The 17,622-nt window shown below is 51.8% G+C and overlaps 1 protein-coding gene across 1 annotated transcript in view; it reads right to left on the bottom strand.

The window, feature by feature from the left end:
- The window catches only part of AOAH (acyloxyacyl hydrolase), a 130,228-nt gene that overhangs the window by 72,795 nt on the left and 39,811 nt on the right, over positions 1 to 17,622 (bottom strand). The window contains exons 5-11 of the mRNA XM_090287019.1: positions 15,858 to 15,917; positions 10,082 to 10,152; positions 7,521 to 7,581; positions 6,388 to 6,458; positions 5,499 to 5,547; positions 3,185 to 3,233; positions 1,265 to 1,359 (exon numbers count right to left, since the gene is read on the bottom strand). Of these exons, the coding sequence (XP_090143145.1) occupies positions 1,265 to 1,359; positions 3,185 to 3,233; positions 5,499 to 5,547; positions 6,388 to 6,458; positions 7,521 to 7,581; positions 10,082 to 10,152; positions 15,858 to 15,917 (456 nt within the window). The remainder of the gene's footprint in view (positions 1 to 1,264; positions 1,360 to 3,184; positions 3,234 to 5,498; positions 5,548 to 6,387; positions 6,459 to 7,520; positions 7,582 to 10,081; positions 10,153 to 15,857; positions 15,918 to 17,622) is intronic.

Genomic DNA, 17,622 nt, shown 5'->3' with positions numbered 1-17,622 from the left:
ATTCATCTTATAATATCATGTTCGGAGTTGTTTTCAGGAAGACGTACATCTGGGATGTCTCCCGAATCTCTGAATGCCTGAGAACGCGTCTCTGTGGTCCCCACATAAGAGCGCCACCTTAGTGGTATTTTTGACACACACTTTCTTGTCCTCAAAACTCTACAGAGGCCATTCCACTATTTTCTGAAATTTAGTGTTGAGAGACGTGTCTGGTGCCAAAAGGGTTTTTCTTCAGCCTCTGTACCCTGGCGGTTTGGGCAGGATGATCGCAAGATCTTCTTTTATCCTTGGGATGAAAAGAGAAAGGGGGGCATGATGAAGAGAGAGGCTTTCTAATACTTGGGCCTGGTGCTCAGTGGGGTTTGGGTTTGAAGGAAAAGATGACCTCAACTCAAGACACTTGTCTTTTATTATTTACTTGGTCACCGTTTCCTCTGTGCCTGATGTGTTCTGTTCTTCTGGGCTTCCTGCGCGCTCCCAGGACCCGCCGGCAGGCCTCTCCCCGCCGGCTGGCTGGCTCTCCTTCCCCGTCCTGCGTCGGCCCCACTGCTGGTCAGTATCGCTGCTGCGTTCGCTCACCGTTAGTAACTGTTTCTCCTGGAAGGAGTCTTGCCCGGTCTTGGGTCTTTCCTTGTTCACGGCTACCATTGCTTCTCAGTTATTGTGGAGAATCTGAATCCAATAGTTTTACAAAATGTCACTCTTTTCCTCCAGCAAGATTTTTTTCAAACGAGCACTCTTCTTTTGAGATGATGAGCGGTTTTTTACATGCCCGGCTGTTTCTAGGCTTGCTCATCTCAGACAGGAAGGTCTTGGTTTGCCTGGTTTGGGGACTTGGGAGAAGGTTAGGGGATGTTTATGTTCATATCCGCTCTCCTTAGTCGCAGAAGAAGGGGCCAAGAAAGAAGTGATCATTTCTGTGCTTTACTATCTCTGGATCAGAATTTCAGTTTCCTAGCGGAGGCGTGAGGGAACCGCACCCAGAGGTGCCATAGAGCGATGGCTTCTCGTGGGCCAAAGTGCCCTTTAGACCAGGCGGGGTGCTGTCCCCTCCCGGGATGGCCACGCGGGCTCCGGTGTGGCGCGCTCATGTCTCCTCACGTTGTCTGAGATGAACCGAACTGAAAAGCATGTGCGTTTACGGCAGGTTTTGCTGAGCAGGAAAATTGGCACCTGCTTGGAGCTGCCATCACATTTACGGAGCGCAAGAGGAATCAAACCCAAAGGTGGGCACGTCAGGAGGATTACTGCCAAAATTACTCACCAAGGACATCCGCGAAGCTGTGAGCCATTCGGGGGGGATGTGAAAATGAGCCCCAGCTGAGTCTCCCAGCAGAATGATGCCCCTGGGCTGGGAACCTGGGGGGCACAAGTTATTTGCATTATTTATGCCCTCAAGTAGTTTAAAGCCTCCAGACTGTGTGGTTAGGGTAGCAGACACCCTGGCGCGTGTTCCATGCACAGAGCATCACAGCAGTGACGCGTGGCCCCCTTCTGTGTGTGGCAGGGTGAGGGGCACAGCACTTCCAGCCAAATGAGATTTCTAGGCCATCGAAACTGTGGGCTAAGCCGCACAGGTGAAGGTGTGTTACCTAGCTCAGCATAAACCAAACTGCCAGATGTCCCGAGTGAATGACGGATGCATGAATGGATCAAAACTTCATTTGGACTTGGAAATGTGCCCTACATATTGGTTCTGGTAATTGCTTTTTGGAAAACATACCCATTTCTGCTATGATTCACTTTAAGAATTACTGATCTCAGGGAACAATTTGGATTTATTGAAGCTGTTAATGACCCTTCAAGCTCTTAACCCGTGTGCTCGTATACAAAACAGCACCGGATGGATGACCCTGGCTGACGAATGGCGAGACAGAGACGCAGAGGTCTCGGGGCAGCCCCGTGTGTCTGGAGGTTAAGAATCGCTTAATCTGACTCTGAGGCCCGTCTACATAAGTCATCCACCCATGGGCGATGTATGAACTCTTCCGAATCCCTTAAGATCCCGGGAGAATTAACTGATGCTTCCCAGAGTCAGAAAGGGGAGCCTCCTTCCCCCACCTCCAAGCCCCCCATTCAGCCTCACTCCAGTGGCTTCCTGGCTTGGGCCTCTGTGACAGTACTTGGCCACATGAATGGGGACTGAGAAGGCCTAGGACATTCGTTGGGGTGGGGGATGTGGGGAATCCAAGAGGCTTCCCACCGTGACCCCAGAGCCCTGTGCCAATTTCGCTTAGATTTGAGTCTGTTTATTCATTAGTTTATTTGTTCACTGATTCTTTTTTTCATCCAACAAGCATTTCTCAGCTGCATAACTAAGGGCTGGGCCTCCATTTTTGGCCCCTTCCTGCCCTTCCTGCCCCTCTGAGAGCTTAACTATAATTACACTTTAAGTTGATGGGGGGCAAGGCCCGTGTCATGTCTGCCCATGAAAACTCAGAGCCAAGTACAGCTCTTGATACTTAATAGGATTAGGCATTCAGGAAATATCTGTTAAGTGAATGCACGAATGAATGAATTAGTTAATTAATGAAATAATTTAATGTTGGGGAAAACCATTGACTGAACATAAAGCAGTGATGCTACCACAGGGTCTTATTTGGGCATCTCTGGAGCACATTTTCAGTAATATGTGAGTGCTAACGGATTTTTCCTAATAGTACCGATAGCCCGGATGTCTAAGGCCTTTAGGCCTTTAGAACGAAGTTCACTCAGCTCTTTTTGGAAACTCCAAAGCCACTAGCTTGGAGGTTTCCCCAGAGTCATCCGGGTATACATCTTTATCCTAGCTGACACAGGGACTCTCGTCAGTTCCAGCCCAGACATCAGAGCTGGTTGGGTTTTGAGAAGGACACAGAGAAGATTCCAGATCATCACCTCTACTTATTTCCTTATTTGGAGAAGTGCAGGGTTTCAGTTCCTGTTTTCTATGCTGCAGCTTTTTCTAGCCTCAGATCAGGGGGACAATTATGTAAGTTCTGTTGTGCTTGCTCTAGATTCTGTCCCCTTTCTCTATAATCCGTTCCGCACCTCTTTCGGACTTGTGACGATAAATGTAAATTGGTCAGGTTTAAGCTGTAGCATCAGGCACTTCCTCGCTTGGGTGGTCTATTCCCTTCCTTTTGACTCAGGCCAGAAAAGAACATTCCATTGTAATAACCAAATGGACTTTTACAATTCATACCTTCACAGAATTTCTTCTCGTAGGGAATTCCATCTTTTGGATCAACACCCTTTAAAAGAGAAACAACGAGATTAGCAGTTTGCCTTTCTTTCAATTTAGGAAACACATACACCGAGCCCTCCCCGGATGGCTTTCAGAGTGCAAAGCCCAATCAGCAGCCAGACCCTTCCAGGTCTCTGGGGCCCTTCAGTCACCCCAGCGACATGCCATGTAGGCGGGTTGGGCTTTAAGGAACCAGGGGCAGGTAGGGGAGCGGTCGGAAGCTGGGCCGCCTTGTTCCTCAAGACGCAGGGTGGGACCCTGGAGTGCGGGGTTGTCACTCCGAGGGGGCGCCGAGGCCCCACTGAGCCACAAGAACACAGCACGCAGAGCGGCCCGGCGGTCTCTGAGCCTGAGCCCGGAGGGTCCTGATGTCTCCACCTAGGCCCGTGGTTCTCAACCTTCCTAATGCCGCGACCCTTTAATGCAGTTCCTCATGTCCTGGTGACCCCCAACCATAACTAAAGCGTAGTGATTAATCACAAAAACAATATGTAATTATATGTGTGTTTTCCGGTGGTCTTAGGCGACCCCTGTGAAAGGGTCATTTGACCCCCCAAAGGGATCGCGACCCACAGGTTGAGAACCACTGACCTAGAAGCATTGATGCTTCTGGAGTAGCGACTCTCCATGGGGCTGTTGTGGCCACCCACCCCCGCCCCAGGGCACATCTGGCAGTGTCTGGAGATAATTTTGGTTGTGACAATGGGGGGCAGGGAGGGAGCGCTACTGGCATCTAGCGGGTAGAGGAGAGATGCTGCTGAGCACCCTACAATTTGCAGGACAGCACGAACCATCGCGAATTCTCCCACCCAGGTGTCAGCTGCTTGACACGTGAGGTCGGGTTTGTGAGTGGGCCCAAGTCAGCAGGGGTGCGGGAACAGCAGAGGCGGCCGGCCCTTCCGGGGTGAAAGCAGAGAGTCTGGGTAACTTTAAGGGAGAGCTTTAAAAGGTATATATGGATATATACACATATCGCTTTTTTGTTTCCTCTTGCTTGCCACACTCGTGGGGAGAACACTGGTATACCACCGGGCAGCAACAGCTGTGTTAACAGTCTTCTAAGGTGAAAGTGCTGGGGGCTCAGAGATGTGTTAGAAAGGGCATGTTTACTGTCCTGGTCTCGGGGCGCCCAGCGCACATGAAAACCTCAGAGATGCTGAGCAATCCAGGAGGAAAGAAAACTGTCCAGGTATCTCTGCCCCGGGATTTCCTAAATTTGACTATAGAACAAGAGCTGCCTTGGGGGTCTTGACACTGGAAGACCCAGGGGAGATGTCTTTTCCTCCTCATGAAATGACAGTGGGACTTGCAGGTGGGGTGGACCGGGGCATAATATGTCCTGTTTTGCATCCCCAAGAAACCACGGACCGTCAGAGTCCATTAGACAGGGGAATATTTACAGAAGTGTTCCCCCATTCATTCAAGCAGCACAATGAGGCAACTACTCAGAGGCAATTTATCTTGAAACTGGGGAATCTTAAACAGTCCCTGCCTGTGTGAGTGCTGGGAGCAGCTGGGAGCCATAGAGTGTTCTAGGTGGAGAGGAGGAGCCGGGCTGCCCTTGGGACATAATTTCCACGTAAGCATTTGTGATAAATCCAAAAAGAGATCTCAAGAGAAAGGGCCTGCATTTCCAAGACTCCAGTAATCCGTTAGAATCTCTCTCATTGTTCGAACCCATTGTTTACTCTCAGTCTTGAGTTGTCCTTGTAACTTGATGTTGAGGACCCTGTCACGGTATAACCTCAAGGCCCCATGAAACCTGGCTCAGCTGCTGCTGCTGGCCTCAAAGGCTTGTTTGCGTGGCTTTCCTCCTTCCTTCCCTTTTCTCTGCCTGGACACGGCACACCCATTATTTATAGGAGCTGGGCCACCAGAGCAAGACGCCCCATGGTGTGGTAAGTACAGGGTGCGGTCCACGCTGCCTGACTCGCCTTAAGACACTGAAGGAAAATGGTGGCAATGACATGGTGACAGCCAGCGCTTTGCTCCGGCAGATGTTTGGGTGGCTGACGCTGCTCTCCACTTAATTTCAGCCTGTTCAGGGGAGAATTAAGAGGTGAAGTGTGGCTGACGGCTTAAAGGGGCTGTGACGGAGGGGCCCGCATCTTGTGACAGCGTTGACCCTCTCTGGGTGGCCAGAACTCTATGCTCCTCTCCCACATGGCAGAAAGCCTAGCTTTGGTCTGTCCCCTTCTTTCTTGGGTGTGACAAACACCGATGAGGAGTGGGGTCTTAGGAGGGCAGGGCACGTTTCAATCTAGTCGCTTACCCAGATGCCATTGCAGTTGGAGTCCTGGTGTGCGTCCCAGTTGTCTGGCCTAGGAAGAAAACGGCAGCATTGGTCTCTGGCATACACTTGTCACTCAGAGACTGTGAGCCTCATGGGGGATGCACCCATGGGCACTACCCACAGTGTCACTGAGGGACAGCAGGTTCTCCTGCTGTGGCGTATGGAAGCCTCTGCTCCACCCCTTGGCCAGGATCTCGGTTTCGGATATCTGCTGGGAACAGTGGCCCACATCCAGCCTTCTCACGGTCGCCTCTGTCCCAGGCTGCTTGGTAGTGGAACAGGGCTGATGAGTGGGCTCAATGGACCTTTAATTTATTTTTTATGTAGATAGCTCACGCCGTGAAAATGACGCCTCTCCAATCCGTGACCCTGTTAACTTGATGCTTCGGCACTGTGGTCACAGCTGAGGTGACATGGCCGGTTTCCGAAAGGAGAGATGTGATGGGCCGAACCTCAGCCCAGGATGGAAATGTGACGTGTTCGCCACTCACTGGAGCCCGCTGCTGAGCCCCGGGGGGCAGGGTGGCTGTGTCTGGGTGTAAGCCGTGGGCAGGGGCTGGGGAAAGGCCCACTGTGACCTGCCCCCTCGGTGGTTCCCCCACTAGACCCTAACCTCCACGGGAGGGGAGGAGGCCTGGTTTCACTGTGCTTGCCACCCAGCAGGGTGCAGGGTGCTGGGCCATCACTGGGTGCTCCAGGAGCCTCTGGGACAAGGGGTGTCCTTGTTGTCATTGAGCTTTGCTTCCATGGGGACTGAGGGAGGGGCTTCTCTCTGTGAGCACGGACGCCTGGGCTGGGGAAAGGAATGACGCTTCCTGCCTCCACGTCAGAAGATAATTTTCAGGCTCAGTGGCCCGCAGACCGTTACCTTCTGCCCGGGTGTGCGGTCCCGTCGCTGTCATTGCAGTCCCGCCCCCGCCAGTGGTAGCCACGCAGCGTCTGAAACCCAAGAGCACACGGGGAGGGTTCAGTTCTGCCTGTCGCTCATGACGGCACTGGTCAGACCTGCCTGAGGGACACGGACACCTGCCATCTGTGACTCTAACACAGTCTGGGAACACTTCAGATCACTGAGGAAATTAAGATTCATATGATCAAATGCGCTGTGGGAGGTGAAATTGACATGTACCAGGGCCTATAATAGGTGGTGGTGTGCGCTTATGCGAGTGTGTGTACATACATGCGACTGGGTGTGTGTATGGCCACACATGTGAACGTGCGTGTATGCGGACATGTGTACATGTGATCTTCCAACACACTGCACATGTGTGCATGTACCCATGTGTCTGTGTGCGCGTGTGTCTGTGTGTGCTTGTGTGCATTTCCACCAACTCTGGGGTCATCCGACTCCTTGAACTTTCTCTGTTAATCACCAGTCTTGTGAGGCTCTAATCGATTAGTTTATTTGGTCAAATGATTAATCATTTACTGGATAATTAAAAAGTCTTTAGCTTTGGTTAATTACGTGGACATATCATATGTTGGGCCTGTCTGACATGAAAGAATCAAGAGTCAGGACAAGACCAGACAGTGTTTTTATTTCCTCATCGCCAGGGGGGTACCTGCGATCTCACCAGTGCTGGGCACTTTGTGAGATGTTACGTGTCGGTTTCCCTCACAAAGAGCACCCCGACATCCCGACTGCCCTAAAGCAAACACGCACGCTTGCACACACACACACACACACACTCAACACACTTTTAAACAGTTAGTTGAAGTAGGTTTAAGAATTTCCAAGATAATTCCCAACACCTTTCAAGATAATTTCAGATCCCCACGGTGGTTTCCAGCTGGGAATGGCCTCAGGAAACCAAAACCGGGCCTAAGATCCACTGCGATGGTCTCTGTGTCATGAAGGTGCCAAAAGCCCGTCAAAAGTATCAGCTGGTGTGTTAGCACATTAGTAATGCATTCAGTGGGCCTCAGTGCGGCCTTATTAAAGGTATCTGCGGGAAGTGAAGCAGAATCCGTGGCCGTCTGGTTGCTGTGGGCCGTACCTACCGGGAAAGCACTGTATTTGTCGGAATCAGCGTCTCGGAACGGCACAGAATTCTCTATAGTGCTGGAGGAAGGAGAACGGAACCCCTGGTGAGCTCAAGAAACAAGACACCGTGAGAGCAAACACAGACACTTTCAGACCTGGCTGTTTTGCGTTTATGTGACAGAAGCCAGTTCTAAGAATAAAATAATAAGGGCGCCAGGCCAACTTGGCCGATCTCTGCTCTCCACCAGCGGAACCCCTTCCTCGCTAGCACTTGAACTCGCCCCCGTTGGGGGTGAAGGAGTGGAACAGAAGCTAGAGTGCGCATGGCTATCATCCACGAGTGCGCATGGATATCGACGAGTGCGCATGGATATCGACGAGTGCGCATGGATATTGACGAGTGCGCATGGATATCGACGAGTGCGCATGGATATCATCGACGAGTGCGCATGGATATCATCGACGAGTGCGCATGGATATCATCGACGAGTGCGCATGGATATCATCGACGAGTGCGCATGGGTATCGACATTGCGATCCCCTGAGAGGGAGGCTGCGCTTTGGAACCAGTCCGCGAGCTCAGCGCGCACAGTGGAATTTGCGCCGTTCTACACATCGTTCTGTGAGGCCGGTCTTTTCCTAAAACTTTACTGTTGAAAGAATTATGCTGAGAACCACGAGGCATAAGACATGCGATTCCGTACGCATTTTTGTGAAATAATACGTATGCGGGAATATGCATACGGAAAGTAAACCAAAAGGGTATGTGGTTAAGGAGGGACCCTCCTGACTTAATATCATTATAATAAAGAATAGTGTGCCCAGGGCAGGTGACTCAGTTGGTTGGAGTGTTGTGCCATATACACCAGAAGGTCGTGGGTTAGTCCCCCATCAGGGCACATGCCTAGGTTGCAGGTTCAATCCCCCTGTTGGGGCACATGCAGGAGGCAACTGACTAATGTCTCTCTCTCTCTCTCTCCCCCTCTCTCCCCTCCCCTTCCTCTCTCTCTAAAACCAATATGTATCCTCTGGTGAGGATGAAAAGAAACAGGCAGTGTGTAGGCACTGTGAATTCTGATCAAAACAGAACAACTGAAGACTTGGCTGCAGCGTGGAGGTAGCCCGGTAGCCTGCATATCAGTTTTTAACCTCATAACATAATTCTTTTTCTCTATTTATTTCCCTGTTTCTTCACTGAGTCCCTACTAACGCTAAGCACTGTGGAGGGAACCAGGGAGAAGAGCTTTATTGAGAAATGGTAGCCCCACTCTCCAAGTGCTGGCTGTGGGTAGAGACACTGCTGGGCACAGCAATAGCACAGGGTGCCCCATGAGGGACTGAGCGGCTGAAGTTAGTCTGGGAGCTGGAAAACTTCCCATGGGAGCCCTCTGATGTATTTTGAAGGCTCTAGAACAAGTAGGATGGGGGCAGGGAGGGGCTCAGAGCAGGACAGGCATGGCTGCCGGAGGGGATTTTGTTGGAGGCCTTATAAAGGGAGACAGACAGACACCCAGGGAAGATGGCCCTGTGAGGATGGAGGCAGAGACGGAAGTGATGGAGCCACAAGCCAGGGACACCAAGGGCTGACGGTCACCACCAGTAGCGAAGGGGCAAGAGGAAGGATCTGACCCAGAGCCTCAGAGGGCATCTCAGAGGCACCCTGCAGACACCTTGATCGCAGACCACCGGCCTCCACACCAGGGAGAGAACACGTTTCTGTCGTTCCAAGCCACCCAGTTTGTGTATTTCATAGAAGCACCCCAGGGAGACTCATACCACCTCGCACCTGTCCCCGCCTCCGGGTGCTCTCAGCTGTAGGTCCTCAAAGTGAGAATGAGGCTGGACTAAGAGGACAGAGCCTGCCTGCTAGGGAGCAAGAAGAGAAGCCATGGCGGCCGGGGCGGATGCTGTGCCCTCAGGGACTGTCACAGGTAAATAATAGCATGACTTGGAGTCAGGAGAGCATCACCTGGACCGTAGCTCCCACAGTCTGGCTCTTGGAGAGAGCGTGAGCTCTGGGTACGACAGAGACCATCCAGGGCCCAGGAAAATACAGTGCTACCGCACCTGCTCCCAGGCCAAGCAGTCTGCACTTCAGTCATCCCCAGACGATTCTGAGGTGTAAGTCTAATTTAGCTTATACCTTAAATTTTGGTTTGGGGAAACTAAGGCTCAGAGACATCAAGTGGCTCGTTTTCAAAGCCAGCTCTGGAGACAGCTTTGCACAGACACCAATAACGTGGATGTCCCCAAAGGACACGTGTGGTCCAGTACACCTGGGTGGCAGGTATCTTGGGTCCTCGGGGGCTGGAACACATGACTTCCCCAGCAGGCTGCGTCCCCGCCTTGGGAATAAGTCCGTCTTGAGGTGCAAAGATACTGGTACTGAGTATACTTCTAAAACAATTTGTTCGGAGCTACCTTGTCTTCTAGGTTCTGTGCAAGTCATGAGCGAGAAACACTTTCCCTTTCAGGAAGATGCCTTGTACGCATGAAGAGCGTTTTAGTCATTAGAAAACAGGGACAGCCAAAGATGCTACCCCGTGCAGCAGTCAGAAGGTAGAAATAAAATACATACGATTTAATCTCCTGACAGATCTTGGCCAAAAATGGGAGCGAACAAATGTCAGAACTGCTCCGGAAATATTTCTGGAGAGAAAAAAATAACAGAAAGAGTTGTTTAGCTCAAGGATGGTCCCCCAATTTCTAGAGGCCCTTCCTCTTGTTGGCTCCTGAGTGAGGATTTCTGAATTCTCCTTTCTCCAGAACCCCAGCCATTCATTCCACGTAACTAAATTCACTTCCTGTTCCCAGCCCCACACTTCAGACTCGTTCCACAGTGGAACCTGTGTTCAGGCCTGTTCCTCAGTCTGAAGGTGGCCCCTTCCTCTCCACCCAGCCAGCATTCTCGCCTTCACCTGTCCGCCTTCACCTGCCCACCTTCACCTGTCTGTCCTCACCCGTCTGTCCTCACCTGCCCGCCTTCACCTGTCCACCTTCATCTGCCCACCTTTGCCTGCCTGCCTTCACCCGTCTGTCCTCACCTGCCCGCCTTCACCTGTCCGCCTTCACCTGCCCGCCTTCACCTGTCTGCCTTCACCCGTCTGTCCTCACCTGTCCGCCTTCACCTGCCCGCCTTCACCTGCCCGCCTTCACCCGTCTGTCCTCACCTGCCCGCCTTCACCTGTCTGCCTTCACCCGTCTGTCCTCACCTGTCCACCTTCACCTGTCCACCTTCATCTGCCCACCTTTGCCTGCCTGCCTTCACCTGCCCGCCTTCACTTGCCTGTCTTCACCTGTCCTTTCTCAAGGGTCTGGCCCACTTTGGGCTGATGTACTCAGACAACAAAATCCCTCTCCCTCATTGTATTCCAGTACTTTGAGAAAGGACTTGAAAATGAAGAACATATCAGGTAAAATCATCCCATCCTATTGAACTAGTGGGAAGAAGGAGGGAGGATGGCCCCCTTCCCTGGTGGGGGCAGAAGACAGTGCAGGCGAAGCTCCTTGTGCTTCAAGAGCAAAGGGACTGTGGTCTCCTAAGGCTTTCCTGCTCTGCGGGAAATAACAAGCCTGGCCTTTCATTAGGCAGCGCTCCCAGCAAGATTGTGGTTTCTGCACTGCGTTGCTGCTTTCTGCAGGTGCAAGACAGACGCAGCAGGGTAGACCAAGTTAGGAATCGCCACGTATCAAGGAAGGATAAAATACAGCCGTCCCTCTCTATATCGCAGTTCACTTATCGTGGGATTTAAAAAATATTATATTTAATTATTTATCGCGGATTTCTCGCTCCATCGCGGGATTGTGCGGTCCTGTATACGTATGCTGTTAAAGTTACGTAGGTCTAAGAGTGTAGAATAAATGTAAGGTTCCTACTTCGCGGGGGGGTTCTAGAACGTAATACCCGCGACAAGTGCGGGAATGCCGTACCGTCAGCTCCTGCCTGCGGATGGCCAGGCCCTGTGTTAACAGAGTCAGTGAAACTTTGACCCTGGTGGGGGAGCCCAAGCAACCTTTCCAGGCTCTAAAGAAAGTTGTTATGATGGTCATGATGTTTGCCCAGTGTTCTAGGGTTAGAGCAACACTCCTGACTAGTGCCTCTATCTGCCCGCAAGACGTAGAGACGAAGAAGTCTGTCCCTGTCTTCAAGGAGCCCATGGCCTCGTGGGGCGCAGGGGTGGCTGTCCCAGATCTTAGCAGGCCTGCGGGGTCTGCACTGGTCTGGACATCAACATGGCTCTCTAGGGACGCAGAGCAGCAGGCAGCTGGCAAGGTAGAGACATGTGCTGTAGGCTTTGTGGCTCGGAGTGCAATCTGCAGAATTGCTCCCAATGTAATTCATGGGTCCCATCTGATCTGCTCACTCAGAAAGCCTGAGGTGGGTCACCGTAATCCGTGTCATCATGGGGTCCTGGCTGCTGAAAGTATATTGCAAACTGGGAACCCTGGTGCCACCTGGGAACCCATAGAAATGCAGAGTCTCGGGCCATGTGGCAGATCTGCCGAATCACAGCCTGCATTTTACAAAGGTCCCGGAGTGTCGGGGTAGCCTGGCTGCAGGTGGAGGGAGCACCCCACACAGTGCTGCAGGAGTGTGGTAGCTTGGACGACCGCCAACCATCCTAACCTGGATGGAACACAGGAAACCACCAGAGTGTGGGGACCCGTGGAAGGAAGGAGACATTGCAACAAGCCTAGGATGCTTGTCACGTGTCATCCTGAGGGCAGCGTGGAGTCCTCGAGGGTGTTAAGCAGAGGGATCACATCTGTAGTTCAGAGAGATATCTCTGGGGGGGGTAGAGGATGGTCTGGAGGGGGCAAAATGGGGCTCAGAAACCCGCTGGCAGCTGGAGACTCTGAGGGATTGTAACCTCAGCATTGTTGCCACTTTGGGCTGAATAAGTCTTAGTTGGGGGGCCGTCTCGGGCATGGTAGGATGGTTAGTGGCACATCCGGTGTCTAGCCACAAGATCCCGGCAGCCCAAAAAGTCTCCAGACATTGCCAGTTGTCCTTGGGAGAGGACCAAATCGCCACTGGTGGGGAACCCCTGATGTAAGGCAGGAGGGGGATGAGGGTGAAAAGGAGGGGTGATGAGAAGGTGGGGTCCCGCGGCCCGGTAACTGGTTGAGATCAGAACTGTGGACACACTGTACGGTGAACAAACACCAGCGTGAAATTGGGCCACCGCATTGCTGGCAGGCTGGAAACATGGACACATTCTGAGACCCAGAGGTTGAAGCCAGGTTGCAGTGGAACCCCTGAGCTACCTCTTTACTTTAGTCTGAAGGCCTTGGTTGAACTAACCTGATGGCAATGGAGATCTTAACCCTGGTGATAATCGATACATCAGAAAATGTACATGGACAGCCTTGCAATCGCCACACGAGAGGCACAATAGGCTACAATGTCATCATCGCACAGCGGTCACCGTCAGCAGCGAGCCCGAGGGCGGCAGCTCTCTGTGACATGAACAGTGCAGAAATTGGGGCTTGGATGTGGGCCACAGACGTTTGAGAGAACCCCAGAACTCTAGCTCAGACAGAGGTTCTGACTATCCAATTTTCTCGTCACATCATATGGGAAAGACTAACCTCCTGTAACTTCCTTGCAAAAGAACGGCAGCGGACCCAGAGCAACATCGCAGACGTCCCCTTGGGTGCGTGTGCCGGCTTCATTTCCATGAGAACTTTGCTAGGCAGAGAAACACGTGGGCTGCTATCGGCTCAGCTCTGGGTTGCAGATGTTGCCTCTGGCTGCATGTGCTCCCGCCTAAAATGACAGTCTCGGACTGGGCTGTCCCTGGGCCCAGGAACCTGCAGCATCGGCGCGTCCCCCACCACAGGATGTCATAGAAACACAGGACAACAAACGGGTCGAATAAAGGGAACCGGGGTGAAGGGGGGGAGAGTAACCACTCTTCTCTAGACAGCCAACTTGAAGTGACTTTCCGCGTGGGGAAGTGCTTTTCGACTCTTGTGTATTTTGTTCCTTGGATTTAATTGGTCTGTGGTGGAGTTTGAACAGCAGCAGTGCTTAAAGGCTTCCTGGAAGGTTCTATCGAGCAGGCAGGTTTGGGATCAGGGCCGTGATACGCAGAGGCCAGGTTGTGCCCTGCATGGTTCTGGTACCTGCGGAGTCTGCGATGTTAACGGGGCTGCCTGACATTGAGGACCCAGGAGGTCTAGGTGAGGGCTGCTGGCGTCATGGGAGGGGAAGGACCTTGGAAGTAGCTAATCCTGGACTTGAACGATGGGTTTCCCACTCACGAGTTCTGTGGAATGAGCTAATTACCGAACCTGTCTGGTCCTCAGTTCTCTCCTCTGTAGAACGGGGTCGATAATGAAGGCATGCTATCTGCTTGGTAGGAGTGTTTGTGAGAAGTAAATGAAGTGATTCCATGACTCGGGGACTCTAAACCCGTAGAGGCCCCGTGTTCTGCCAAATCCAAGAGAAGTCGCCCTGCAGAGGCCCCGAGCCTTGGGGCCCCCAGGCAATGCAGACCTTCTTGGAAATGTTTAAGTTCCTGCAACAGCAGGGAGCTTTTCCCAGTTCTGGGTTCTCACAGCCCACCGGGCCGCGCCAACATGCCCGGCAGCCTCCTGTGCGCTTTTTGCCGCGATCTGGCTGGGTCTGCAGGGCCCGCCGCGTCAGCCAGCCCCGGGGAACTCACTGCCACCAGTGCCCTCCAGCAGTCTTCCCGGAACACTGATTTGCGTTTTCTGATTTATTTTTTTCCTTGAGAGCTTTAATCTGGAGAGTAAATAAATTGGAGGATTTTTTTGAGAAGTATTATTACTGTTGAATTATTCAGTAGAATTTTCTTTTTTGCACTTCATGCAAGAAATGATTAGAATCCTACCCCATGACTTATGTTTGCAATGCAGGTGGCAGAAATAGAAAATTGTAAAATCCTAATTAGCCTTTGAGTTCATGCCAAGGCAGTTCGTGCCAAGGGAGGAAAATAATGCCCTGAGAACAAGTTTTCAGATGGCCGGTGAGAAGAAGAAAGAAAGGATTGTGTTACATTCTTCGGTTCTGTTCAGAATTCTGAAGTGATGGTCAAGGGTTTCAAGTGGTGTTTCAATTTCTTGTTCAATGACTTGAGCAGATGAGCTGAACCAGCTCCAAGTGGACTTTAATAATTCACCGAATTAAATAATGATCAGCAATGCACACAGGGTGGTGGATTGCTAGATCATGTAGAAATGCCTGCATATTGTCATGAAACATGCACCAACCTTGTACATCAAAACCCAATAGCCCCTCCCCACAAATAGTGTTGCCAGGTAAGATGCTGCCCTGGACATACTTATACGACATAATTATTTATCAGTTATCTGAAATTCAAATTTAATAAGGCAACCTCTATTTTTATCTGCTAAATCCAGCAAGCTGAACATTGAGAGATATTCCTCCCCTTTATTTTCACGTCGCCAAATCAATACGACCTTCATGGCAGCGCATCAGGGTGAATGATGAGCTGGCCCACAGGGAGGGGCCAAGGACAGAGGCCTTGCCCTCTCGTCTCCCTGGGGACCACTTCCCCACCTGGCTTTAACTTCAAGGGACACCCCCTTTTTAAAGGTCTCCTCTCTTGCTTCCTTTTCAGTTGGGGCTGATTTGTAACTGGGGCGTAGGTCAAATACTTGACTCCCTGATAAGTAAATGCGATTTGAGAATAAACATTCTGTCTGTTGAATCCAAGTATTATGACGAAGAGGACAAATTAGGGAGAGGACTAATTATGTGATGATTGACTAGTACATGTGGAGTGCTCGATAAGTCCCAGGCATGATACCATCTGGTTCAAACACAACTCTATTAGTCCTCCCATACATGCTCGGAGACAGGAGCCCTGTTACTGTCCCCATCTTACTGATAGGAAAACTGAGGCTCAGTCTAAGGCTGCATATTTAGAAAGTGGTCTGCTGGAGAGTGCAGGTCTCCAGGGGGCTAAGAGGACATTTGGGAATGTCAGGAGACAAGTTTGGTTGTCACAACTGGAGAGGGATGGAGAGCAATGCTGTCATATAGTGGGTGGAGGACACTGCTAAACATCCCCAATGCACAGGACAGTGCGCACAACAAGGGATTATCCAGCCCAAAATGTCAGTGGTGCCGAGTTGGGGAAATGTTGCTGTAGAGAGAAGAGAAGGGGAAGAGGGGAAGGAGCTCATATTCCTACTTCCAGCGCAAGTCCACTACCGTATTCAGAGAAGCTCCGGCCTTTGCCGTGTCAGAGTAAGGGCCAAGGGCAGAGACTGGGTCAGGGCCAGGGACCAGGCCAAGGGCAGAGACTGGGTCAGGGCCAGGGACTGGGAAAGGGCTGTCCTTCTGCCCACCGTGTACTTACCAGAGTTGGAGATATCTTGACAATTTGTCTTGCCTTCTCCAGGGTAAATTTCCAGTTCTCCTATAAAAACCAAGTCAGACAACATTACCATACGGGTGTGATCTTTTCTTTCTATGCCTCCTTTCAAGTTAGGACTTTTCAAGTCTGTGAGTTTGGAACCAAGAAATTATTTCATAACTTTGTGATAAAGTAATTCTCAGGGAGGCAATCTCATGTTCACAACGGTCTTTAGGGAGGGACGCACTTGGTGCCAGGTGTCCCGCTAAGTACCTTGCAAACATTCCCGCGTTTAACCTTCACCATGGCTCTGAACGATCTGACCTTTTCATGGAGGAGGGAGTCGGGGTGCAGAAAAGCTAAGAAACTGGCTGCTGATCTCAGAGCTGGCACCCAGAAGACACTCAGTGTGGACCCCCGCCTTCCTGCCCTAGTGGCTTCGCTCAGCTCCCCAAGGACCGGCTTGTCCTTGTGTCTGAAAGCCTCAGGGTGGGAGGTGGCCCTGGCCAACCTGTGCTGGGCAACGGCTGACCAGGTCCCACCCCACCCCTCCTTCGCCCCCCTTCTCCTGGTTAGACATTCCCTTCCTTGGAACTTTCTAGAGCCTGGGAGCACACCTCCTGAGCTCACATGGCAAGTAACACGTTAGTTAATTAATCCCAGTAACTCCTCCTGCGGAATTCCGTATTTGCGTGTTTGTAGGAGGGCGGGAGGGAGGGGTGCGGAGTCTCTGCCCCCAGCACTGCCTGCCAGCGCTCTTGCACCCTGCACGGGTCCTGGCCCTGCCACATTCCTGCTAGGCCTGCGCCTCGGACGTCACTGATGGAGCGTGGGTGACGGCTTCCGGCCCCGCCCTCTGCTCACTAGCTGTGCGTCCTTAAGCAGGTTCTACTCTGTTCCTTAGCGTGATCAACAGCCCTATTTTTATCCTGTGCCCCACGGTGGTCATAGTGATCTACCCCGGAGCGGGGCATGAGGATTACAGGCCATCGTTCACATAAAGCTCCGAGCCGGCCATCCCCTGCTCCGTAATTGGTATGCTTTTTAAAAATCTTCTAAAATTGCAGTTGGCATTCAATATTACTTTGTCTTAGTTCCAGGTGTACAGCGTAGTGGCTGGACAATCACATGCTTTACAGAGCATCCTCCTGATGTTCCCAGTGCCCACCTGGCATGGTGTGTCGTTATGACAGTATTTTTGACTACATTCCCAGGGCCGTACTTACACCCCCGTGACGACTTTGTAATTGCTAATCTGTACTTCTCTGTGATTAGAAAGCTTCGCCCAAATCTGTAGGGAAACTGAGGTCTGGGGTGGGGGGCGCCATGGTTCTGACTCTCGGTAACAGAGAACTTTTCCCCTGCCTCGAAGCAGAAAGAACGAAAAAAGCATTCTGGAATGGGACTTTGGAGCTGGCTGCTCAGCAGGAGAGACGTCTTGGGAAAATCTGGTGCCTGCCACTGATGGACGTTCGGGACCAAAGTCACCACCTGACTCCCATGTGGTTCTTTCCCCGGCGGAGGCCTCCCCCCCCCCCCCCAGAGCCTGGGGGTCTGCAGACCTCAGCCTTGCTGCATGAACATGAGGGGAGGAGTGACAGTTCAGGGTGGGCCAGGGTCAAGTGAGGTTTCTAGGTGGTGTCTCAGGAAGGAGGGTGACGGAGCCAGCCGCTGCCGGCCCCCAAGCACGTGACGGCTGCCTCTGAACCCCGCTCCCTGGTGTCTGCTCCAATTCACACACCTGCGGCTCAAGTTCAGAGGAAGGCAG

This window comes from Furipterus horrens, unplaced genomic scaffold (genome assembly GCF_987537825.1).
Source record: "Furipterus horrens unplaced genomic scaffold, mFurHor1.1.pri manual_scaffold_9, whole genome shotgun sequence".
In the NCBI taxonomy this organism is placed as follows: domain Eukaryota; kingdom Metazoa; phylum Chordata; class Mammalia; order Chiroptera; family Furipteridae; genus Furipterus; species Furipterus horrens.
Note: the sequence above shows the minus strand (reverse complement) of the source record. Positions and strands in the feature narration are given on the sequence as shown.